The 26,149-nt window shown below is 47.6% G+C and overlaps 1 protein-coding gene across 3 annotated transcripts in view; it reads right to left on the minus strand.

Moving 5' to 3' along the window:
* ACOX2 (acyl-CoA oxidase 2) overlaps nucleotides 1-26,149 on the minus strand; it is a 52,326-nt gene that overhangs the window by 11,153 nt on the left and 15,024 nt on the right. For all 3 annotated transcript variants that reach the window (XM_020968919.2, XM_020968917.2, XM_020968918.1), the window contains exons 6-13: nucleotides 20,333-20,452; nucleotides 20,036-20,151; nucleotides 18,879-19,051; nucleotides 14,560-14,722; nucleotides 12,555-12,745; nucleotides 10,917-11,096; nucleotides 8,965-9,070; nucleotides 1,657-1,874 (exon numbers count right to left, since the gene is read on the minus strand). In XM_020968919.2, the coding sequence (XP_020824578.1) occupies nucleotides 1,657-1,874; nucleotides 8,965-9,070; nucleotides 10,917-11,096; nucleotides 12,555-12,745; nucleotides 14,560-14,722; nucleotides 18,879-19,051; nucleotides 20,036-20,151; nucleotides 20,333-20,452 (1,267 nt within the window). The remainder of the gene's footprint in view (nucleotides 1-1,656; nucleotides 1,875-8,964; nucleotides 9,071-10,916; nucleotides 11,097-12,554; nucleotides 12,746-14,559; nucleotides 14,723-18,878; nucleotides 19,052-20,035; nucleotides 20,152-20,332; nucleotides 20,453-26,149) is intronic.

The raw sequence follows: 26,149 nt of genomic DNA on the forward strand, positions 1-26,149 counted from the left end.
TGGGACCTTAGAGGCATGAGGGTCACAGCGAGAACGAGGCAGAGCTGCCTCATAAATCCAGATCCTCTCCTTCTTCTACCCCTTGCTGCCTCTGAGGCACTCCCCCCACCCCCCATACGCTTAATGTCCACTGGGGATCATGCTTTGAGAATACTCTGACCAAAATTGTGCCTTAGGCAACAGACACTGTAAAAATAGTTTAAACTCTTTCAGATACATCCTTGAATTTGGTACAATATGCATTTCCAATTACTTTGATTACCAGTGATTTCATCATATAGCTCATAATTTGTCTGTGACTTAGAGAGACATCTTCAAGAGTAACAGTTGTTGAAAAATTCATCCCATTAATAAAAAAACCATGGCCAGCCTGGTAACGACCCTCTGAACTTAGAGCAGCTGACTGAGTCCTGCGGCAGTTGGCCTGTGGTTGTCCCTGGATCCATCCTCAGTGCCGTTCCAGAGCATGGGGCTGCTGGCATAAAAGCAGGACTGTTCTAGAGGAGGCTTTGCATTTCATTTGGCTTGGGTGGACCCCAGATCTAGGGCTGGAAGGCACCTTGCCTTGGAGTCCAGCTCACTCTTTATAGAGAGGGAGACTGAGGCCTAGAAAGATGAAGTGATTTGTCCAAGGTCACACAAATATGCACAAGGTAGACCTGGGATTTATTTGTAAGTGAATTGGGACAGTGACTAATAATAATAAGAAAATAGTAAATAATCTATCCATGGTACCCAAATGGAGTCTGATCCATATTCCTCCATAATCCATCCTCCTCCCTGGCTACAGATATGCCATCTCTCTCTCTCTCTGTGTCTCTCTCTGTGTCTCTCTTCTCTCTCCTCCCCCCCCCCATACACATACACACCCCCTCCACAGCTTTTTAAGAAATATTTTTATTTTAGTCCAGTCCTTTGCCAATTTCTGATGTTATCTCCTTACTAGAGCTTGCTGATATCAAATTTCCACCTAGGTCACTTTCCTTGTATTGGGGAATGACAGAAGGCCTGGACTTGGGATTTCACTGGTATAGGGAACTCTCTCCTAATGCAGGAAGGCATTAGCTGCAGCTCCTCTGCAGCTTGTAGTCTTAGCTGCCCAGACCACTAAAAGGTTGAATGATTTGCCCACCACACAGTATGTGTGGCTTTAGGGCAATGCTTTCTTTTCATTATGCAGTGTAAAATATCTCTTTAAAGTCGTCTAGAATAGCTTGGCTGTTTGACATTCCTCCCCCCCCCCCCCCAGGAATCCTACTTGCTACCTTGATGAAATCTTTGTTTCCTGGAACCAGTCATTGTGCTCTCTACCACGTCTCCCTTCCTCCCCCTTCTTCTGCCCTCCCTCCAACTAACATGTGTACACTAATGCATTCCTTCTTTTTCCCTTCCTCTCATATTTGGCAAAACTCAAACCAAATTAAAATATCCTCTTACTAATCCTGATTTGGAAGCAAGTTGAAATCTGGTGGTGATACATATCAGTGGAGTAACATGTAAAAATGCTTTGCGAACCACTAAGTGCTATCTAAATGCTGGCTATTATTATTGGTAGTAATACTAATAAATAAAATGTCATAAAGGAATAGGTACCGACATCCTAGCTGCTACCTCTCGCTTCATACTCCAGGGGTGTTCTCATGATTAATCACTTACCGGATCAGAGAAAGGAGGTCGACATAGGCCGCTGTTGCTAGGTCTGCTTGGGCCCCAGACATGTAGCCGTCATGTAGGAAGTCACCCAAATTAGACACAAGGCCGTTTAAGGCATACAGGTCACAGAGTCGTTTCATTACTTGGTAGATCTCTGGTTCATTTTCAAGTTTTCTTAGTGAGTCCACAAAAGTTTTCACAGTGAAGTGGTAACAGTGGGCCTAGAAAAACAGTTGGGTGAACCTTTGCTTCTTGATCCAGGCTGCCCTCTGACCCAAGCAAAGAACTGGGGGGGGGGGGCAGATATAAGCATTTTTCTGCTCAGAATTGCACAGTGGCCAAAGCTGGAAGGGGACTTAGGAACCATCTGGACCAGTAGGATTAGAAGCTACCATCTCTGAACTTGTGTTGAAAAATGTTTTGCTAACTGTGTTTCACTATGACTGGTTTTCTTCATAATTTTATGTATTTTATTCTCTGCATGTAAAAGCATTATCCTCAAGGGGTCTATAGGCTTCAACTGCCCAAGGGCCCATGACAAAAAGATGATAAAGAAGCTCTGATCCAGTCCAACCCAGGCCTGAGCAGAAATTCTCTCTGCAAAGTCTACAACAGGGGTGGCCACAACACATGTGGCCACAAGGCTGCAGGTTCCCCACTCCTGGTCTACAATGAGTGGTTCTGTGGACTTTGTGTGGAGACTTGGGGGAGGGGGGAGGGAGGTCACTGCCCCTGAGGCAGCCATGGCCTTTTGGACCACTCCAATTGTTAGGCAGTTTGGTTTTTGTTGGTAAATATAAAGAAATATAAAGGACATATAAGGAATATATATAAGGAAATATAAGGATATATATGGAAATATATATATGTGTGTATATGTATGTATGTGTATACACACACACACACACACACACACACACACACACACACACATATATATATGTATATATATGGAAAATATAAATGTAAGGAAAAAGCTGTGTCCTTGTAACCTCCACCTGCTGTTCTTAATTCTCCCCTCTAGGGCTGAGCTGACCAAGTCTAATCCATCTTCCCCATGATAATCTCTCCAATACTTGAAGACAAAGGTTCTGTCCCCACTTCATATAAACATTGCCAGGCTCTTCAACTGGTCCTCATGTGGTATGGTCTTTAGTCCCTTCACCATCTGGCTAACACTCTACTGGACACATTCCAGCTTCCCAGTGCCCTCTCTAAAATGAGGTGCCCAGAATGCAGTGAAATACCCCAGATGTGTCAGAGTATAATGGGATTATCACAGAACCAAAGAATTTTAGTGGTGGAAGAGAGCCCTCTGGGCCCATCCAGTCTAACTAGATGGCCAAGCCCCTACAACATACCTGACAAAGGGTCATCTAGCATCTGTCTGAAGGCTTCCAGAGAGAAGGAAGCTACTCCTTCCCAAGGCCGTGCGCCCTGCTTTTGGAGAGCTCTAATGATTAGGTGCCCAGGCCTGAATATGCCTCTTTGCTGCTTCCACTCATGTCTCCTGGTTCTGACCTCTTGGAACCAAGGAAAACAAGACTAATCCTTCTTCTTGCATGACAGTCCTTCAAACATTTGAACACAGGTATCATGTTCCCCTTTCTTCTTCAGGCCAAACATCCTTCACCTGAACCTCTTATGATATGGACTCAAGGCCTTTTACCACCCTGGTTATCCTCTGGCTTATCAGTCTATCAGGTGCTTGCTTCTGGACACCACTTCTCTTAGTACAATCCAAAATCACGTTAGTTGATCAATGTCAATTTTTTTCATTGTGTTTTATTTTCAGTTGTTCTGCATTTGCTTTCTCTGCCTTTCCTCTGCCCTGCGTAATTCTCTTCACACAGATGAACATCAGCAGCAACAAAAAGGAAGAGGAGAGCGTGGCAGTAACGATGCAGAGTCAAGCAAAGCAAATTCCTGAATCGCCTCCGTCCAGACAACAGGTGTCTTACTCTTTGTCTTGACCTCATCATCTCTGGAGTCTCGCATTGTGTTGATTAAATTTCCCAAGTCGTTTGAAATTGTTGTCTTTAAAATGTTGTCGTTATTGTATAAAGCTGTTCTTGGTCCTGCGTACTTTGCTCTTTGCTAGTTCATTCAAGTCTTCCGAGGTTTCTCTGACCCTGTCCATTTTGTCATTTGTTTGGGCACAATAGTATTCCATTATATACAAATGCCATAATCAGTTCAGCTGTTTCCTGCTTCCCACTTGTTTCTGGTTCTTTGCCACTACAAAAGAGCTGCTTTAAATATTTTTGTATGTATGGTCCCTTTTCTTCTTTCCTTGATCTCTTTAGGGTATAAGCTGAGTGGGTCAAAGGGCATGCACAGTTGAGTGATTTTGAAGTACAGTTCCAAAATGCTTTCCAAGGGGCAGCTACATGGTGCCATGGATAGAGCACCGGCCCTGGATTCAGGAGGACCTGAGTTCAGATGCGGCCTCAGACACATAACACATACTAGCTGTGTGACCCTGGGCAAGTCACTTAACCCCATTGCCTAGCCAAAAGAAAAAACAAAACAAAACAAAATACTTTCCAAAATGGCCAGAGCAATTCAGAGCTCCACCAACTGTGTGTTAATATGCCTGTTTTCCCACAGCCACTCCAACATTTGTTATTTTCTTTTTTGTGGTCATCTTTGCCTATCTGATGGGTGTGAGGTGGAACCTCAGAGTTGCTTTAATTGATCAGTGTCAGTTTGAAGGGAGGTCTGTGAGAGTTCCCAGGATCTATCTTTGATTCTGTACTGCTTAACATTTTTATCAGTACCTTGGCTTATCAAATTTGCAGATGACACAAAACTGGAAGGGGTAGCTAACATGTTGGATGACAGATTCAGGATCCCCAAAGATCTCAAACACAGGACCCAATCTAGTAATATTACACCTGATAGGAATCCATGTAAAGCTCTATACTTGAGTTTAAAAAATGACAAGTACAACTGGGGGAGGGTGTGGTTTGATGCCACTTCATAGGAAGAAGATCTAGATGTCTTAGAGGATTGCAAGCTCGATACAAATCAACAGTATGATACAGAATCCAAAAAACCTCTCAGTAATCTGTCTGTTGCCTCGGGCTCCATTATCTCTACAGGGATAAGAGCCAGATTTCATCTCTCTTTCAAATTTTCATTTCAATAATTACTTATGAGACATCTCCCCTGGATGTCCCATCAGCAGCTTAACCTTAACACGTCCAAGATTCTGTTTTTTCCTCCTAGACTTAATTCTAATTTTTCTCTATTTCTGCAGAGGATACTACCCGTCCTTCTAGTCACCCAAGTCTGTGACCTCAGAGCCATCCATGACTCTTATCTCTGCTTCATTTCCTGTGTCCAATGAGTGGCCAAGTCTTGTTCACTGTACCTCCTCGACCTTTGTCTCCAATCACAGGTACTATCCTTAGCGGGCCTTCCTCACCTCTGCTTCTAGTCCCTTCCTCCTCTGATCTTCCACCCGGCTGCCTGAATCAGGTTTGTAAGCATCTGCTTAGTATTTCTAGTGGCCCCCTCTATCCCTTAGGATAAAACACAAACTTCTCAGCTTGTTATTTCGAGCCTTTCCCAATCTGGCTCCAGACAATGTTTCTAGACTTCTTTCACATTTCTCACATTCCCACACTTTATATTCCAGCCAAATTATCTGTTCAGCCAAATTGCCGCTTCCCCACCTGACATCCCAACTCCATGACTTTGTACAGTCTGTCTGCTACATCTGGCGTGCTCCCCTGCGCCTCTGTTTGATAGAATCCTGCTTCCAGGCCGCGTTCAGGCGCTGCCTCCGGAGCAAGGCCTTTTCTGATCCCCGGTTGTTAGTGTTCTTGCCCCCCCCAGTTACCTTTTTTTTACATATTGCGTCTCCTAGTAGAACATAAGCTCTTTGATGATAACTTCTTACATTTCTGTCTTTGTATTCTTAGTGTCTAGCACCATGCCTGGCACATAGTAGGCATTGATTAAATGTTTACTAATTGGATGGAATTGGTCAGGTGCTCCTAAGAATGCAGACTCATGCATTCCTTGTCTTCTTGGGGGTCCACTGATGCTTTTTCCACCCCATTCTGGTCATGTGCTTTTTAAACCAGTGTTAATTTTTGCTCAATTTCTTTGAATATTTCATTTAACACCTTGGGTTTGTTTCTTGGTTCTTTTCTCATCTACTTTGTTTTTGTTTCAGATGCTCTATAGTATTGGGTGGGATGGGGTGGGGTGGGTCTGGCACAGATCCAGGATTTCATTGGTCACATGACCCCGGTTTTCTGTCTCCAAACCCAGTGTTCTTTTAAATAGTAGTGAATTGCCTTCCTCTGGGGATGAGCTGAAATTCCTGTCAAACTTCACAGTTGCAAACTGCCCTCTTGCAATGCAAGCATTGTGATTATTTCTAGTTTGCAGATGGGGAAACTGAGTGACTTGCCTAAGGTCCCAAAGCTAGTAAGTGTCTGAGCTGGGATTCGGGGTCTTCCTGACTTCACGCTATACCACACCGTGGTGTGCGCCACACCAAATCACAGGATCACAGATTGAGAGCTGGAAGGGGCCTTAGAAATCAATTAGTCTAATCCTTTCTTTTATAGATGAGGACACTAAGGCCCAAAGATATTAAGTGAACAGGGCCATAAAGCTAAGTTATGAACCCAGGTCTCCCTGACTGCAAGGCCAAGGTCCTACAGACCACACCTGCTGCCATGACCAACTGGTCTGGGGTGGGGAGGTTAGATGATCAGGTGCCACCATTTTGTGACTTTCTTCTTGTAGTGCTCCCCACACCCTCACCATTATCCTGGGCCAGGAAAACTTTGACAATGACCACTTTATCCCATCCAGATTTGCAAAGGAAGCAACACTTCTATCTGGCAGGAGTTTGACAACTTTCTTTCTCTGACTCTGTGACTTTTCAAATACATCCAAAAATCTCACTCCTGCAAAGCCTTTTAATTTATTCCCTTCTCATTATTTTAACTTGAGGGGTGTCTCCCAAAACCATGCTTCATGTCCTTGGTGGAGGAAGAGGGGAAGATGATGCCTACAGGTAAAGAATCTTGTACGATAAAGCTGTAGCCAAAATATGGGTGGGGTCACTGAATGTGCTGCACTGGGAAAGGGACAGTTCTGAGAAGACCGCTCTTGTGAAAGGGCTGTCATCAACTAGGTCTTCATTCCTGAGAGACCCAGATCATCTTTGTTCTACTCAGTAGTCCCAGGCTTAAGAAAGCATTTTTTTTTTGTTTTGCTAGGCAGTGGGGTCAAGTGACTTGCCCAAGGTCACACAGCTAGTAAGTGTTATGTGTCTGAGGTCGGATTTGAACTCAGGTCCTCCTGAATCCAGGGCCGGTGCTCTATCCACTGTGCTACCTCGCTGCTCCAAGAAAGCATTTTTGTTGAGAACTAATGAGGAGGCTCACTGGTTCCTCCACTTAGTCTCTCTCTCTCTCTCTCTCCCTCTCCTCCCTTCCCTCTCTTTGTGCCTCTCTCTTGTCTGTTTCTCTCTGTTTTTGTCTCTCTCTCATAGTCTTAATAAGCGCTTACATTTGAACGGCAATTCACAGTTCAACTTTTCTGAGACCCTTCTATGTTTATGATCTCCTTTGACCCAGGTCACCTTGGGATAGCCGTCGGTCTATCTGGCAGGCCTAGGGTTTATTCTTCTGGGTCCTTCTGTTCCGTCTGCTCTCCTGCCTACCAAAGACAAAGTGATTCTCAACCAGCAGGACCTGTGCTGCCTATGGGAAGAAATGGTGCTGATGTGCCACTGGGTGGCACTGTCTACTCAACTCTGCCTTGTCTCAACCCGTCAAAGGGCATTCCAAGCCTTCCTAGGCGGTCTCTCTGTCAGCAGGATTCCAGTCTCTGCTCCCTTGTAGGATTCTCAGGTCTTTCTAGGTTACCCAATCTTCACTAGCCCAGCAGCAACCTAGGTGTCCTCCATCCTCAGCTCCTCCCTCCCTCTCTCCCTGCCCTCTCCCCAGTCTAGTCTGTTGCTGAGTCCTGTTAATTCTCCTTTTACAGGATCCTCTTCTCCTCTCTGCTGCCATTGCGACCGTCCTGGTGGACAGCTTCATTGCCTCCCTACTGCAGGCCATGCTTCACTCAGCTGTCAAAGCGGTCTTCCTAAAACATGTCTGACCACGTCATCTCTCTGCTCAGTAAACTCCGCTGTCTCCCTATTATGTTCAGAATCAAATAGAAAACCCTTAGTCTGGCTTCCAAAGCCCTCCACAGCCTGTCCGCTTCCCACCTTTTCGGTCTTCCACCTGGCTCTCTTGCCTGGCCTCCGTGCTTCAACACCGCCGGCCTCTTTCCAGGTGACACTCCACCTCCCAGCTCGGGGCACTTCTCTGGCTGGCCCTCAGGCATGGAACGGAACGTTTCTCCTCACCTCTGCCCCTTGGCTTTCCTGGCTTCCTTCACATCTCAGCAGTCCCACTTGCTGAAGGAAGCCTGTCCTGATCCCTCATGTTAATTCCTTCCCTCAGAAAGTCCCTCCAGTTGACCCCGGCCGGCTCTCATTTGCACACACTTCGGTACGTTTGTCCACCCCCTCGGATCGTCTAGTGAGCTCCATGAGGGCAGGCACTTGTCTCTAACCTTTCTTTAGATCCCCACTTAGCACAGCGCCTGGTGCATAGTAGGTGCCTGATAAATGCTCATTGACCTTCATCTTTCAGACACTGGCAAGCAAGGAGAAGGAGACCCTTTTTGTTTTTTAATTTTTTTTTAGGCAATTGGGGTTAAGTGACTTGCCCAGGGCCACACAGCTAGTAAGTGTTAAGTGTTTGGTCTGAGGCTGGATTTGAACTCAAGTCCTCCTGACTTCAGGGCCGGTGCTCTATCCACTGTACCACCTAGCTGCCCTAGAAAGAGACCCTTTTCCAAAAATACAGAAGGCCAAAGTAGTATATCCATGAAATTAAATGAGGTGCCAGCAGGATACGAGGGGAGGCAAAGGAATCTGGACCCTAGATCCTTGCTGTGCTGTGTTCTGAGTTAGGAAGACAGCAAACAGGAGCCAGAACCCAGTAAACAGCCAGGGCCCAATAAAGCTCTATTCCTAGGTGGCCTCAGAACTCCAAAGCAATCTCACTGGTGGGGCTTACGTTCTTTAATTAAAATATGGAATACTGAAGCGTTGGTAGTAAATAATGAGGTAATGATAGCAGAGAGGGGATAACATTTTTCCCTCCCCTGAATGTAGCTGTAGGTAAGAGAGTGACAGAGACAGAGACAGACAGACACAGAGAGACAGACAGATATAGAAAGAGATCTGTCACATAGTCATTCATTAGCCAGTAAAGGACTTACTTTGGCTGCCTGGATGAGCAGGATGGTGGTCTGGTTCCATGCCACATACTGGTCAGTCCCCGAGCTGGTCAGTTCATGTAGTTTGTGAGCTGAGTTCCTTATAAGCCTGAAGAAGGTAAAAACAAAGACTGTACGCAACGTCCATTCATCAGTCCTTTTTCTGTTGGGCCATACGTATGTGGGCTTCTGGCATACGGCAAAGCCCTGAGCTGCCACATGGGACGTCAAAGCCCTGGCTCTCCTAGAAGTCCAGCTTTATCCTTGGCCTCTTCCTCTGTTAGGTCGGCTTTATCTGGGTCGGCTCACTTTGGAGGACATGGATTCCACACGATGGAATTCAGTAGGCATTAGTGAGGCCCTTAGTATGTACGTACCAAGTAGTGGGCATGCATGGAGCAAAACCAAGACAGGGTCTACCTCAAGGACCCGCCATTCTGCTCCCATATACATACTTCTGTGTGTGTGTGTGTGTGTGTGTGTGTGTGTGTGTGTGTGTGTGTGTGTGTGTATAGACACACACAGATACATACAGATAACAGAGCAGTAACTTCCATAGCTTCTAAAACTTGTGCATAATAATGTTTCTTAAAGCTTATTTCAATGTACCTGCTTTCCAGAACTGGCACCCCATTACTTCTTCATCATGAGCCAGGTGCCTCATTAACGGTGGTACAGCTCGGGCAGACCAGTCTTCGTAGGTTTAGTTCCAGTACCTATGCTTGTCCTCTCTGGGAGCTAACCAGGCAATGTCAGCGTTTAATCCTCTCTTATCCTTATAAAGTATCGTTAATTTACCCTGTACATGATATGTTCAGAGTTGTTTGCATGTTGTCTCTCCCATTAGATTGTGAGGTCGTTGAGGGCAGGGCCTGTTTTTGCCTTTTTTAATATCTGCAGTGCTTAGCAGAGTGCTTGGCACACAGCTGACACTTAATAAATGCTTGTTGACTTGACTCAATTTGACTTAGTGAAAGAAAACCAGCATCATAAGAAGGTTCCGTGGTGAATGTTTTTCAAGCCTGCCTGTCCTGTCTACACTGCCTATTGTCAGAAGGGTTTTAGGACTCTGTTTGTTCACTCAGTGAACAAACCCACCTGACTAGCAGGGCTTAGAGAGGAGGTAACACCACTGACCCTGGTCCTGACTGCCTGGACAGCAGTGCACGGGGTCAGCCAATGCTGGCAGCTTCTAGAAATGACCGAGTGTTTGGGGAGATGATTCAGCCAGACAAGTGACTGGCCCTCTGAAAAGTCTGCCATCAGCTGGCTTCTTGACCTGGTTTGGACCCTGCCCGCACTTCTCTCAGTCTGCTCTCCACTGGCTGCTTTTCTTGCCCTCCTCAGCCCCTGGGGCTAAGCACTTTGCAGAGATGCCGGTACCAACCTGGCCTGGCTTTCTGGCTTCTGTTTGCTCTCTTCCTAACTTAGAATCTCCCTTCTCCGGGCAGGGTTTGACCTTTCCAGCCCAGTGTTTGTTTAATCACTAACATGTGTTGGCCTAGCCTCAGGCAGGATATGACATACAACGTGATTACTTAAGGCTCTTTGGTTTTTGTATTACAATTCTCTCTCTTTTCCCCTCTCTCTTCTTTTCTCTCTCTCTCTATCCCTTTCTCTTTCTCCTCTCTCTGTCTCTCTGTCTCTCTGCCTCTTTCTCTGTCTCTTCCTCTTTTTCTCTTTCTGTCGCTCTCCCTCTCTCTGCCTCCCTTTCTCTTTTTTCTGCCTCTCTGTCTCTCTTTCTCTCCCCCTTCTCCACTTTCACTTTCCCTCTCCCTCTCCCTCTCCTGCTCCATCTCTCTCACTCTCTCTTTTCTCTTCGTGGATGTACTTCTCCAGATTGGTCCAACCCAAAGGGAGCCTTGGTCATTTTGAAGGGAAAGATTTCCACAATGAAAGAAGGAAGGGCCATCTGTCCCCTTCAATGTGGTGACAGTCTTCTGCATCTTACTGACCTGGCTGCTACATGTGCATAGGCTTCAGTGTAGAGGGCCGGGCTGAGGAAGTCTGCTGTCTTCTGTGCTGGACACCTGTCTGTCAGAGTTGAAGTGAGATACTGGATGGACTGAGGAAGGGTCGTCTGCAACAGAGAGCCTTGGGAAGATTGAACCTGGAGGTAGCTCTTTACCAGATACCTGAAGGAAATGTCAAGTGAGTAGGTGGCCTGGTTCCTGTTAGGCACTCAGCACCCATCTGGCTTGCATCTGGAAGCATCCCTTTGGATGGGCCTCTTAAGATTCTCTAGAAATACAACTGGAGGCCAAGAGCCAAAGAGAGCCTGGGATCTCTTCCCAGTTCCCCACCTGATTGGGCAGAGTTGCCTTGCTCCCTTCTGATGTTAAATGCGGCGTGAGCCCCCAGATAGAGCCTAATTCCTCTACCACATACTTGAAGACAGTGACTGTGCCCTTAGAGCTTTTCTCCTCCAGGCTAAAAACCTCCCTCACTTTCCTTATCTGAAAAATGGGAGAAGGGATTCTACCCCCCAGGATTGTTGTGAGGATTAAATGAGATAACATTTATAAAGTTTTCTGTAAACTCTGAAGTGCTTTACCAACATTAGCTCTTATAATATGACAGCCATCTTGGTCATCCTCCTCTGTGTATGACTCATTTGGTATAATGTTGTGCCCAGACTTGAACACAACATTCCGGATGAGCTCTGACCTGAGCAAAGCCCACTGAGATCGACCCTTGCCTGCTTCTGTTCGCTGGGCTTCCATTAATGGAGTCTGAGACCACCCAGACGAGATCTTCTGGCTGTCGTGTTAGACCAGATCTCTTTCACATGGATGAGCTATGCTGTCTCTATCTTGAAGCAGGAAAGAATAAAATTGCATTTGCAAAAACTTGTACAATTGGGATCAAGCCTCCCTCAAATCTGAGTGAATCCGTGAGCTCGAATTGCACATGTCCTGAAGCAAAAAGGGGAAACTGAGTCTGACCAAGAATCTCGAGTTACTGTTCCTGAGGCCTGTGATGCTGAGTCTGTCCCCAGGTCCCTCAGTGACCCCTACGGATGGGAAACAACATGGTGTCCGATGTCAACAGATGTGCATGCTGCTGCAGCCCAGCTGGCATCAGACCAATGAGGACAGAGCAACTCTGTGCCAGTTGGACATCATCCATCAGCAGTATGGCACCTCGGAAAGACCTGGGTTCAAATCCTGGCTCTGACCACTGTCTAGTGGGGTGACCATGGGCAAGGTGCTTCCCCTCTCTGGGCCTGAGTTTTCCCATATGTCAAAAGAGATAAATTTACTAAGATTTCTTCCTGCTCTAAATCACCAAACTCTATGTAAGCTTCAGAAAGTCGCTTATTCGTCCTCTTTGGGGCCTCAGTTTTTTCATCTGTAAAATGAAAGGATTAGAGTAGATTATCTCCAGATTATCTCCCCTTCCAGTTCTGAAATCTATGATTCTGTGGAGTCGCAGTCACAACTGTTTTTTTTTGGGGGGGGGTGGAGTGTTCCCTTTTAATGCAGGGATACATTTTGGAGAGGCTTCAAAGAAGTTGAGTGATATTCCTGGGAAGGTGGTCAGAGATGTCCAGCTCCAGGGGTAGTAGGCCTGTGAACAGATTTCAGACATACCTGGCTGTCTGCAGGTACAGCACCGTGTTTTCTCCTTCATAGGTACAAGAAGCTGTTATTTTTGTGACCAGGGAGGGCAGTCCACTCAGCAGGGAGTAGCCGTGCCCACCACAGGCCCTCCGACAGACCTCAGCCCCCAGGATGCTGTGGTCTGACATCATGGCCTTCATTCCTGCACTGAGTGCGTGAAGCTGTGAAGATAAACAGAAAAGACTTAGTAAGAGAGGAGTGAGCTCAGGGAGGGTGGGCGGTAGTGAGAGGGAGAATGAAAATGAGGGAAAACTCTTAAATTAACTTTTTCTGTCCAAACATTGCTTCTTTTGGGGATGCAAAACACAATCACTCTTGATAGCCACGGCAAAACCCCAAAGCGAGTATATCTAGAATGAAAAGAAGGAGCAACCCTGCCTTGGATAAACCCATTATAATCAGTAACTTCTTAATTCTTGGCGAAGACATGAATGATGGGGGCTCCCTAACCAAGCCGACTGGGAAGTGAGTTGCTGTGGCTCCCTGGGTCACCAGGTGGCAATGGCCATCACTGAGACACTGGGCGTCATGGGATTCAGAATGCTGAGCTTAGCTCATGACTCTGAGGATTCCTTAGGCACCTTGGGGTGCACAAGTCATAGATGCACTTACTGCTACTTCTTCCTTGGCATCCTGGCAGGTGTGTTTAGGGAAGGACTAACACCTTGTCAGCTCAGCCTCTACAGTGGTTCTGATTTTTGTCTCCTTTCCATCGAGAGGATGACCGCTCTGGTTTGGGCTGCTACCACCTCTTGTCTGTACTATGGCCATAGCCTCTGAACCGGTCTCCTTGCCTGTGGCCTCTCCTCATCCCCCATCCGTCTTCCCACTCCACCAAATATATATTCCTTAGGCATAGGTCTGAGTCTTGTCACTCCTCTGGTCCAAAAGCCGCAGTGAGTCCTTATCGTCTCTAGAAAAAAGTATGACCTTCTCTGTTAGGCATTTCAAACACTGAGGCTGTTTGCCGGAGGTCAAATGTGTTGTAAGTGGCAGAGTTGGGATTTGAACTCAGGTCAGTCGGTCCAAATAGCATGGTCAGTCAGATGTGGTGGCATCCACCTGCAATGCCTGATGCTGGGGGAGGCTAAGGCTGTGATTATTTTTGCACCCCAAGAAGCAATCTTTGGGCAGAAGAAGTTGAATTTAAGAGTTTCTCCCCATACTCATTCTTTTTCTCACTGCACTGCCCCTGCAAGTGCCCAGTATTATGCTAGGCACGCAGTATGTATTTAATAAATGCTTACTGAATAAATGAATGAATGGAGCTGCCACCTGGAGAGGCTTGGCATCACCTGGGCATCACCTTGCCCAGGCAACAGGTGATGTCTGATTCAGTGATCCGGCCCCCACTCCCTTCCACTGAGGAGCTGGATAATAAGGTATGAATATCACTGGGTTAAAATGAAAGAAGGAGCAACGGTGCCTTGGATAACTTCTTAATTCTTGGCAAAGACATGAATAATGGGGGCTCCCTAACCAAGCTGACTGGGGAATGAGTTGCTGTTGTCTAGAAGCAAGACCTTATGAGATGCCTGTCTTCACTGCACTGTCCTGTCCCTGCCTCTGTTCTTCTCTACTCCAAGCCCTCACCATCCCTTGTGCGCACTGCCGTTGGACCCTCCTCATCAGTCTGGCCAGGGACCATTTTGTTCTAAAGCTGTGAGCTCCTTGAGGGCAGGAGAGGACAGTGTTTTGTCTTCCTTTATGGCCTCAGTGAAAGGAAGAGACAGAGAGAGACAGTGGAGACCAGCGGATGATGGAGAGAGAGCTGGAAGGGAGCCTAGAGCCGTGTCTGGGAAGCGTGGTGAACATGAGCATGTGGTCTGTAATAACTCAACCTTTGAGAAGCCGTTCCTTGCTCTCCTGGGAGAGGGCATGAGCAGAGGGGAGAGCCTTCTGAGGCTAGGCCTGTGTGGAAGAAGGGAACAACCTACGGGAGTATTCCCAAAGTCAGGGTTCCCCACCCCATTACCTCTGGCAGGCTGGTGGCATTTCCATTGAGTATCTCTTGGTAGGATTCTTTGAAGAATTCATTGATGCTTTTATCTATGAAATGGAAGGCATAGGCCTTGGCCAGCTGGGGAAACAGCTTCTCTTGCTGGGTCTGATAGTCGAGGATTTTCACCTCTGGCTCACTGAGAGAACGAGAGCAGGAGGGGAAAGCCAAGAGAGAGAAGGAGAGATTATGTGACAGCTTATGAAGCCGGGGCCCTTGTGACTGAGGCTTAGTACCTGTTGTCACTTCTCAGGGTGCCAGTCACGGAAAGCCCAGTGTGGGGCTTGGTTTTGTGCAATAATGAAATCCCTTCTGGCTCCTAACACAGATGCTTAGGGAACCTGGCCACTTGGCTCGCTGTTGCTGTTGTTTGTACTTTGTTCTCACCGAGCACCATGACACCAGGCATAGAGAGGACTTGAGATCTGGAAGGGCTTAGAGCTCGTCTGGGCCAGTCCCCTAAGTCTTTGAGGATATTGACACCTTGAGGGGTTGTGTTGGCCCAAGGTCACACGTGTTGCAAGTAAGCGGCAGAGCCAGCATTGCAAATCTGGGTCTTCTGACTCCCACTGGAGTAGGTTTTCTCTACGCCACAGTTGGCTAGTTAAAAGCAACTAAAATAATTCACTAACATGTTTTGTAACTTCAAGTCAGGAGCTGGCGTTCCCTGGGCCTCAGTTTTTCTACAGTCACACTGAGACCTGTTAAAAACCTTGAAAAGGCCAAGGTCCTCCACTGCACTGGGGCTATCTCCAGTCGTCCTGATCCATATCTTGCCACTAGACCAGACAGCTCTGGAGGAGAAAATTAGGCTGGTGACTTTGCACAGCCCTGCCTCGCTCAAATCCAATTAACTTGTGTGTCCTGGCATCACCTCCCTGATGTTATGGTCCTCTTTGAGAATGAAGGATAAATAGCAGCAGCAAAATGGAACTCACTGTTCCTCACACCACATCCTTCTGCTGTCACAGAACAAACCATTACATGTGAATTTTGCCTCTCTGTGGACCCCAGATGATGGGGCACAAAATCAACAGAGAGCAAACGATGCTTAGCTTAATAGAGTAATGGCCATGACAGCCAGGAGGAGCCTTGGGTTTTCCGTAGCCCAAGCCCTTTAGATAAGCAAGCTGAGACCCAGAGAGGAGAAAAGACTTGATGATTTTTACCCAGCACAGCATGGCCCCTTCCTACCTTATGGCCCCTCCCTGCTGTACTTAGTACAGACCCCAAATCGACTTAGCCCACTGCAGCTCCGAGCCCCCAGACCCAAGTGATCCATCAGCCCCAGCCTCCCCCAGTGGCAGGGATCACACGTGTGTGCCACCACACCTGGCTAAGATGTGCTTTCTTGACCAACTAACCTGAGTTCAGACTCTGGCTCCAGCATTTATAATGTGTTTGACTGCAGCTTCCTCATGTGTGAAATGAGGGGTTGGACTAGGTGACCCTTGAGGACCCTTCCAGCTCTAGAATGGGGACTCAGCTGAGATCCTCCCGCATAGCTCCACTAGTTTTATTCCACCACTTTGTAAATAGACACAGGCCCCCCTTTCTCAAGGGCTTGTAAAACCAAGACTGAGGAAAGTGGTTGGTTTTTCATTGGTGGACGTATGACTTCCACTCCAGAAGTTTTGGGGCATTTGATAATAAGTATTATTATTCACACCATATTGGTCACAGATCATAGGGTTAGAGTAGGAACCTGGAGGCCACCCAGTCAAACACCTACTATGTACAGATGAGGAAACTGGGGCCCAAAGAGGAAATAGCATGCCCAAGGTCGAGGTCAAGGTCACAAAACAATAAGTCGCAGAAGGAGGCTCTGAACCCTGGTCCTCAGCACCAAGGACCGCGCGCATTCCAGAAAGACTGGGATCGCCCCCTGGACCACGTAATCTGATGGGAGAGTTTCTAGATCAAACACTTGCCTCGCTGGGAAGGCTCACATATTAGGCCGCAGATGTGATGCTACTACTACACCAGTTTTGGAAATGGCTCTTTAGAGTCAAAGATGAATTTTTGGTAAGAAAGGGTAAAATATGTATTAACATCTGCAGACAACTCTAGCCTCTGAAAGCAATTCCCCTTTATAAAGAAAAAGCTCCAAGATATTGGTCTGAATATGGGCTGGCTAAGGCCAGCCTTTCCTCCAACCCACCTCGTTGAAATCTGGCTTGTAGAACGTGGATATGTTTTATAGTCCATATTCCATAACATACATATGGTGGGCATTGTTTTTCTTTTCACAGAGATCTCCTTTAGTACCACCTATTCTCAGACCAGTAGGGTCAAGTGCAGAGAAGAAAGGGCAGAGAATGGGCACAGGAGGAGGGGTCTTGGGAGCCATCAGGAACTGCTGTTTCCCTCTCCCCCCATGGGCTTCAGCCACCTTATCCCAGACCTCTCAATGATCTCCTAAACTTGGGGTGTTTTTTTCTGGGATCATAAAAGTTCAGTGTCCGAAGGTCCTCTCTTGTGGCTCAAATCTGTTTGCCCACTTGCTTTGCCTTGCTGTTCAATCAATCAATCAACAAGCATTTTTAAGTGACTGCTACATGCCAGGCACTTTGCCAGGTGCCGGGAATGAAACTGGCCCTGCCCTCCAGGAGCTGACAGTTAGCTCCTTACCTCCTGAAGGAAGTACATTATTATCCACAAATAACAAATGTCTATTGATTGAAGGAGCTGCTGGGGTTCCTATAGATCTTCCTATCAATCCCCATTTGCCTAAACTTTGCATCACACATTGTTCTGCCCTCCTACTTCCTGTTAATCTACAGGGCTCATGAGAGTCTGTGTGCCCTGCTTACTGAGCTGATGCTAACTCCTAATCCTGCTCTTCCCTTTAGTACACAGCACCCCGTCTCTGCCCTGTCTCTCCTCTCATTAGCCTGGGCTTCCAGGGACCAGCTGCTTCTCGCAGCCTTTCCCAGTCTCCTTGTCTAAACCTAAAAACTGCTGAGCTGAGCAGAACGGTTCAAAGGAAGGAGCAGATTACAAGCAAGAAGCATCTGGGTTGCCTGGCAAAAATGGCAGGCCCATTGGTTTCTTGGGAACCATTTGTTAAACCCGCTTCTCCCTTTCTGCCAGTTAGTATAGCAGGAGGAACATGGCATTAGGATTCAGATCAATTATGATGAGAAATGGGCATTTAAATCCCAAAGGCATCGCTGTTTTTCTTCCCTTCCCCTCCCATCCTGGAACATATTCTTAATGTAAAACCCATGCTAGGGATGCTTAGGCCCTTATACAAAACATAGCAGTTGGTAGAGTAGCTATTCTGCCACAGAACAGCTTAATATCTCCTCCATTAACAGTGGGAGAAGGCTCTTTTCCATGATGGGACTGGCCACATAGCTGTCCACAGGGGGCTGGGAGGTGGAAAGTTTCCATTGAACCTCAGGACTTTTTCATCAATATCCTCTCCTCTGTCCTCTAGTTGTGGGCAAGAAAGGTTTTTCCTTCTCCTCTCTTCTTCTGCCTCCACACTTTGGTCTAAATATCGAGGCCAGAGGATGAGGCTTCCATGTGCCAGAGAAGAAGGAAGCTGGGAAAGACAGAGATCTACTTTGCTCAGGGAGTGAACTCAGGCTTGGGGATGCCCTTGGGGCACTTGGGGGTGGGTAGGTGGGAAGCCACAGCTAGACCTTTTCCCTCTTTCCTTCCATCCCCCTAGATTCATTGCTTTAGGGTCAGGGAGCACAGCTCTACTCCAGCTGGCTCATAAACCTGCTTAATTCTTGCAGGCATCTAATAAATGCTTGTTGATTGCATGATAGGCCAATGGAGGGTGAGAGGAGGTGGGTGAGAGGAGGTGGGGGTGACTGATTGAAATAAAGAATGATGATCTGTTTGGCAGTCTGCCACCCCTTACTAGCCCCCCGGCCCCTCCCTAGGGAAGCTCAGTTCTACCAACAGAATCCATGTGGAAGGGTGAGGGGAGGTCTAGCCTACCTGCAGTAATTCACAAAATGGCCCAGTTTAGCCAGATTCTAAGAAGAGAGGCACTGTGTAACAGTGGAAATAAATAACACTTGTTTGGAGTCAGAGGTCCCGAGTTCAAATCCTGCCTCAGCCTTTTACGGCCTGTGTGCCTGTGTGACTTGAGAGTCACATATCGTCCCTCAGCCTCCTCAGTTTCCTTGATTGTAAAATGAGCTAGCTAGCCACTGACCAGTGGAGATCTAGGATCTTATGACTCTCCTGTTCATAGCCAGCTCTTGGAGGCAGTAGAAAGGAAGAAAAGTGGGAAGGGGCTGGAGGGAGGACAGGCAGGAGCACCACCCCCATACCTGGGCTTGATCTTGGACTGGCGCCGGATGACTGAGTAGCGGGTGGCAATAGTGCACGCCTTCATCAGGGCAGGGATGAACTCGCCGGCCAGCAGCTGGATCCGGATCACGGTCATGGCGAGGTAGTTGCTTTGGGGGGTGCCCCGCTTCACGTAAGTACCGTCTGGTAAAACCTGGGTGTGAGATGGAGAGAACGCGTAGGCCAGCACGCTGAGGCTCAGGAGCGAGAGAGGAGAAGGTCTGTCCCCCTCCTGCACATTGGCAGAATCTGGGGGCATTAGGGCTGTAAAGGAGTTGAAGTCAACCCACTGCCTCTCCAGCTGGTGAGACCAAAGCACGTGCTCCCCCTCTGCCTCTTGTGTCCTCTTCTCTAGGGTCAGAAGTGGAAAGGACCTGAGAGTTCCATCGGTACAATGCCCTCATTTTATGGATAGGGAAACCGACGCTCAGGGATGTCTGGTGACCTGCCCAAAGTTACAAAGGCAGTAGGAGCCTGAGCTGGAATTTGATTGCAGGGCCTTTCTGTTTTCCCTGCCCTCAGGGAGCTTATATTCTTCTGGGGAGATGAAACAGAGACATGACTATGAAGCAGTAAGCTTATTTTTTGAAGCAAGCAAACCCATCCCATTGATGCGTTCATATGATCGCTGTCCTCTACTCCTTGGGAGTCCTCAGTCATGTGACCATTACTCAAACCATGCTTAAAATTCCTACCGGGCTCTTAAAGAAATTCCACAAGCATTTATAATGGGCCTATTGCATGACTGACATGTGCTACATGCGAGATAAACAAAGACAAAGCCAAGTCAGGAAGTACTTATGAAGCACCTACTGTGTGGAGCTCCTGACCCCTCAGAAGGGTGACCTGATTTTTGGAAACAGCCATAAAAAGGGATGGAGGCTTGATACTACTAAAGCTATTCCATGGAATGCATCATTCCAAATAGAGCGCAAGCTCTCTGAAGGCAATGACCCCAGCACCTAGGCCAGTATCCAGCATGCAGCAGGGGCCTAATAAATGCTGGTCGAATGAATGAGTTCCTTCAAGCCTCAGATTTGAAGGTCTCTCCTCCTGATGCTATGATCTGTCTGCTCAAAATCAGTCTTAAAGATGAAGATCAGAGGCACCCTGGCCGTCAGGCCTCATGATTTTTTACCTGGGAGAAACGGTTCAACATGTTTTCCCTGGGAATCCGCACATGATCTAACTGGAGGAAGCCATTGTCTGTTTGCTCAAAGTTCATTTTGGGCCCAATGTCTCCTACAGTTATTCCTGAAAAAGAGCAAGAGACAACAGAGGCTCTTAATGTGAGGTCTCTACCCACGTTCCCCCTTTCCCCCCTTGTCATTGGGCGGCTGGCCAACGTCGTCACCTCTGGAAGCAGTGAGCTGGCTTCTGTGGCCTGGACGACCCGGGAGATGGATGGGGCAGCAGCTCAGACACCCGACGTTACCTGGCAGAGGGGAGTGGTCTTGAAGGCTCCGGATGGGCACGAAGAAGCCGTGCATACCGTGGCACCTTCCTGAGCAGTACAGCTGCGCCAGGATCAGAGCGTGGGTCGCTGTCTTGCCCACTGTAGAATGGGGGGAAAATGAGTCCTGAACTTTCCATTTTGGTTCTGGGATAGTTAGCATCCTGGGTCAGGGGTTGTATGGAGGCTCTGGGGGTCAGTCAGTGGAAGGGGAACTTGTCCAGGAGCCAGGAAGAGGCTTGGGACTCAGCCCCTCTTAGTTGGTGAATGGAACTCAATCAGATGGAGTAGTCAAGGGGCCAGCTAGGTGGCGAAGTGGGTAGAGCACCGGCCCCGAAGTCAGGAGGACCAGAGTTCAAATCTGGCCTCGGACCAAACACTTGACACTTACTAGCTGTGTGACCCTGGGCAAGTCACTTAATCCCAATTGCCTAAAAAACAAAACAAAACAAAACAAAACAAATGGAGTAGTCAAGAACTGATGGAGCTGGTGAGGGACCTGGGTTCAAATTTGGGCTCTGTGACTTCTGTGGGTGTGACCTTGGGCAGGAACAACAGCAGCAGCTGACATTCAGATGGCCCGTGACGCCGTGCCAGCTCCCCGGCTCCTCACAGTGACCCTGTCAATGAAGCACTCGGGGTGTGGTCATTCCCATTTCGCAAATGAGCTAACTCAGGCTCAGACTCGTTCAATAACTTTCCCAGGGTCACACAACTAGTCAGGCCCTGAGGTGAGATGTGCAGCCAGGTTTTCATGACTTTTAGGTTCAGCCTTCCAACCCCTGTATCACGCTGCCTCGTTCAAGTGACTTCATCTCTCTGGGCCTCAGTTTCCTCCTCTGTAAAATGAGGAGGTTGAACTGGATGGCCTTTGAAGTTCATTTAGTCAACTAGCATAAAGCACCTACTGTGTACCAGGCATTGGGCTAGGCTTTAGGGATACAGAGAAAAGCCAAAGACAGTCCCTGCCCTCAAGGAAGATGCCACACAAACAATTATGTCCTAGTAAGAAATAGAAAGGACCGGTTGGAGGTGGTCTCATAGAGAAGGCACAACAATTAGGGAGGGTCTCCTGGCCAAAGGTGGGCCCTGAAGGAAGCCAGGGAAGCCACGAGGCAGCGGTGAGGAAGGAGACAGTTTCTGGGCACGAGGGAGGGACAGTGATAATTCCTGGAGTCTGGAGATGAGGTGTCACCTGAGAAGAGCAGCCAGGAGGCCAATACCGCTGGATGGAAGAGCATCCAGAGGGGAGTCAGGTCTAAGAAGAGGGAAAGGTGAGAAAGTACGGGTCTGAAGGGCTTTTAATGCCCAATGGTGGAGTTTGTGTGTACATCTGGAGGGAATAGAGAACCACTGGAATTTAGTGAGGTGGGAGTTGATACAGTCAGACCTGAATTTTAGAAGATCCATTGGATGGCTGAGTAGAGAATGGACTAGAGTGGGGAGAGACTTGAGGCAGGCAGACCCCTCCCCATCCCCAACAGCTATTGCCATAGTCCAGGCCTGAGGCAATGGGGGCCTGCAGCAGGGTGGGGGCCATGTAGAGTAGAGAAGGGGGCATATTTCAGAGATGTTGTAAAGATGGAATCGACAAGCCTTGGCAACAGCTTGGGAATGGGGGTGGTGGTGGTTTTGAGAGAGTGAGTAGTCCTGGACGACTCCTAGGTTGGGACCTGCATGGAGGATGGAGGGTGATAGTGCCTTCAAAAGCAAAACGGAAGTTAAGGAGAGGGGAGGGGTTTTTGTTTTTGTTTTTTGCAAGAAAGATAATGAGTTCCGTTTTTGACATGTCAAATACAAGCTATCTATAGGACATCTATTTCAAGATGTCTAATAGGCAACTGAGAAGGCAAATTTGGGGGTTGGGAGAGAGTTTAGGGAGGGCCAGGTAGATATGAGGGTCATCTGCAGAGAGATGATAATCCAAGCCGTGGGGGCTGATGAGATCACCAGGGGAAACTGTATGTAAAGAGAAGAGGGCCCAGGACAGAGCCTTTGTAGGAGCGACACACATGAAGATCCAGCAAAGGAAACTGAGGCCTGGTCACATGGGTAGGTGGAAAACCAGGAGGGAGAAATGAAAACCTAGACAGAAGAGATTATTAAGAGAAGAGGCTGATCAGCAGGGTCAAGGGCTGCAGAAGGGGTAAGAAGGATGAGGATGGAGATTGTAAACGAAGAGATCCTTAGTGATTTTGTAAAGACCAGTTTCAGTTGAATAATGAGGTCAGAAGCCAGACTGCAAAGAGTTAAGAGAATGAAGAAGAAAAAAAATGGTGGCACCCAGCTAGAAATCTATTGTCTTATGAATGTTACTATATTTAAAGTCCAGATTTTCCATCTTCTAGTGAAATATGCATGAGTAAATTGCTGTCACCGTCCTCATTCTTTGGCTTTAATCCAAAATACGATGGAGAATGACTGAAGGCTTTTAAAAAGGCTGATAATACGCATTAAGAAAGGGCACTGAAGCTTTCCCTTTGGAGGAGTAGCTGCCATTGGCTTGGAGTTCAGATCCGTCTCTTCCTTCTCTAAACCATCCTCTGCAAACTGCCAAAATTCTTTTTAAAAAAAATTTTTTTTTAAAATTCTTTTCTTAAGGCACAGGGCAGAACACTTCCTACCCTCCTCAAGAATCTTCAGTGGCTTCCTTGTACTGCCAGGAGGATAAAATATGAACTGGAAGCTTGACATCTTCTTAATCTGCCTTCATATGATTTTTCTTCCAGACATTTCATATTACTTCCTTTCATGTACTCTACTTACAAAGTTTGTAGCCTAAACTTGGGTTTTGATTTCCCACTGCTACATATTTATCCAGTTGTCTCACACACCTCTGCCCCTTAGAGTACTCAACTCCCTTCAAGGATTAGCTCAGAAACACTAAGAGTGTTTCCGGTGCCCTGGAAAAAGCGCTGGATTTGGGATCAGGTAACTTGGGTTTGAATCCCAGCTCTGTTTTGCCTGGGTGATCTTACAAAGTCTCTTTACTTCTGCCTACACAAGAGATCCCAGAGATTGCCCCCTCCATCATTCCCGCTCTCTCATTTTCAGTCTCTCCCTGTCCATTAGTACCTTCATTATTGCCTACAAACATTCATGTCTCCCCCATCTTCAAAAAGCATCCTCCCTTCCCTGCCATCATCCCTCATCCTTTCTGTCCTTTGTGGCCAAACTCTTTGAAAAACCTGCATAGAATAGGTGCCACCCCATGTCTCTCCTTGACCCCCTAGAATCTGGTTTCTGATCTCATCATTCCCCTGGCACCACTCTCTCCAGAATGATCGACCATCCCTTAATTGGCCTTTTCTCAGTCCTCATTCTCCTCCACCTTTCTGTGGCCTTTGCCTCTGTTGCTCACTCACTCCTCCTTGAGATGCTTCTCTCTCTGTCTCTGTCTCTGTCTCTGTCTCTCTCTCTCTGTCACCCGGTTCTCCTCCTACCTTTCTGACCACTCCTCTGTCTCCTTTGCTGGATCCTTCTCCAGGTCCTGCCCACTAACTGTGGGTGTCCCACAGGACTCTGTCCTGGGCCCTCTCCTCTCTACCCTCTGTACTACTTGGCCTCATCAGCTCTCTTGGATTTAATCACCATCTTCTTGGTGATGGCTCCCAAACCTTCCTATCTGGCCTTGACTTCTCTGCTAACCTCCAGGTCTGCATCTCCAGTTGCCTTTCAGACATCTTGAGCTGGATGTTCAGTAAACATCTCACATTCGTTCCATCCAAACTTGAACTCATTTTTCTCCTAAACACTCCTTGCCTCTTCCCTTCCCTATTACTATCGAGGGCACTGCCATTCTCCCTGGGCCAACAATCTAGGTGTCATTCTGGACTCTTCACTATCTCTCATCCCCCCACCCCTACCAACATCTAGTCTGGTGCCAGGCCTATTGATTTCACCTTTGCAACTTCTCTCGAATACACCCCCTTCTCTCCTGTGACACCCCTCCCCCCACTCTGGCGCAGGCCCATACCACCTTATGCCTGGACGATGGCAGTGGCCTGTGGAGGCTGCCTCCGATCTCTCCACAGCTGTCCGATCAGTTTCCCCAAAGCACTGGTCTGACTACACTACCCTTCTGCTCAGAAAACTCTAGTGGCTTCCTGTCACCTCTAGGATCAAATGCAAAATCCTCTGTTTTTTTGTTCAGAGTCCTTTCTAGCCTAACCTCCTCCTGCCTGTCCAGTCTTCTCACGCCTCACTCCCCAAAATGTACCTGAAGACCCAGTGACAACGGCCTTCTGGCTGTGCCGCAAACGAGACTTTCCAGCTCTTGGTTCTGGGCACTTTCTATGCCTGGAATGTTCTCTCCCTTCTGTTCTGCCTACTGACCTCCCTGGCTTCAAGTCCCAATAAAATTCCACCTTCTACAGGACGCCTTTTCCAATCCCTCTTCATTCTAGTGCCTTCCTTCTAAATCATTTCCTATTAGTCCTATATGTAGCTTGTTTGTATATATTTGCTTGTCTCCCACACTAGATTGTAAGCTCCTTGAGGACAGGGACTGTCTTTTGCCTTTTTTTGTAACTCCAGCGCTTAGCACAGTCCCTGCCACATACGAGGTGCTTAATAAATACTTATTAACTGACTTTTTTAGCCTTACTTTCCTCACCTGTAAAATGAGAGGGCGTGCTCATTCATCAAATGCAGTAAATGTCTCAGGCATTGTGGAAGAGCCAGGGATCCAAAGAAAAGCCAATTGGCCCCGCCTTCAAGGAGCTTACATTCTATGGGAGGTAAACTACAAGTATGCAGGAAATTAACAAGTTAAATATGAAATCATTTCTGGGGGAAAGGTATTAGTGTCTGAGAGCAGAGGAGGTCAGTAAAGCTTTCTGTGGAAAGCCTTGCCGTGTGAGTGGAGCTTTGAAGGAAGCTTGGCTTTCTCTGCAGTGGAGCTGAGGGAGGGCTTTGATCAGGCTGGAGAGGCAGGCTGGAGTCAAGAGTTTAGGAGGAGAAGGAGGAGCTTTAAAAACCAGACAGAAAAGTTTGTATTTCACCCTGGCGGCCGAGAGGGACGTGGCCAGACTCTTCTGGCTGCCATGTGAAGGGCAGTTCTGAGAGAGGAGAGATTGGATTCAGGGGCCCCACTGAGCAGGCTATTGAAATGGCCTGAACAAAGGTGGGGGCCTTGTGACTGGAGAGAGATGTTGTGCAGGTAAAGATGAAGAATCCGTCTGGACCTGGAGTGAGGCCTGCCTTTCAATCCTGCCTCAGCCGTTCCCTAACTGAGTGGCCTTGGGCAAGTCACAACTTTCAACTGTAGATTCATAATGGCCCCTGTCATACAGGGTAGGAATTGTGGGCGTTAAATGAGATATTTGTGAAGTGCTCTGCAAACATTTGTTAAGATTTGCCAACTCTTTGGGTCTGTGGGGTTGGGAACCTGGGGATTGGAGGGATGGTGGTGCCATCCACCCAGCAGGGAAGTTAAGAAGGGGTGGGTTAAATTCCCTTCTGTGATCTGATCTGCAATCTGTGACGCAAAATGAGGGAAGGCCAGATGGAGCATGAATTACAAACTGCCTTGAGGAAAGAGTGAGTGAATCTACCATGGGAGATCTTTGGGAGGGGTGGACTTGGACAAGATGGTGGGGATGGGGAAAGTCCCCACGTTGATGGGACCACAGTGGAAGAACACTGGCCCTGGAGTCAGGAGGACCTGAGTTCAAATGTGGCCTCAGACACTTACTAGCTGTGTGATCCTGAGCAAGTCACTTAACTCAGATTGCCTCAAAAAAAAAAAGGGGGTGGGGTGCGGTGGAGTAAGTACTATCCTTAAGACCCTTAACCTTG

The sequence above is a fragment of the Phascolarctos cinereus genome, unplaced genomic scaffold (assembly GCF_003287225.1).
Source record: "Phascolarctos cinereus isolate Bilbo 61053 unplaced genomic scaffold, phaCin_HiC Scaffold_4;HRSCAF=312, whole genome shotgun sequence".
Classification (NCBI taxonomy): domain Eukaryota; kingdom Metazoa; phylum Chordata; class Mammalia; order Diprotodontia; family Phascolarctidae; genus Phascolarctos; species Phascolarctos cinereus.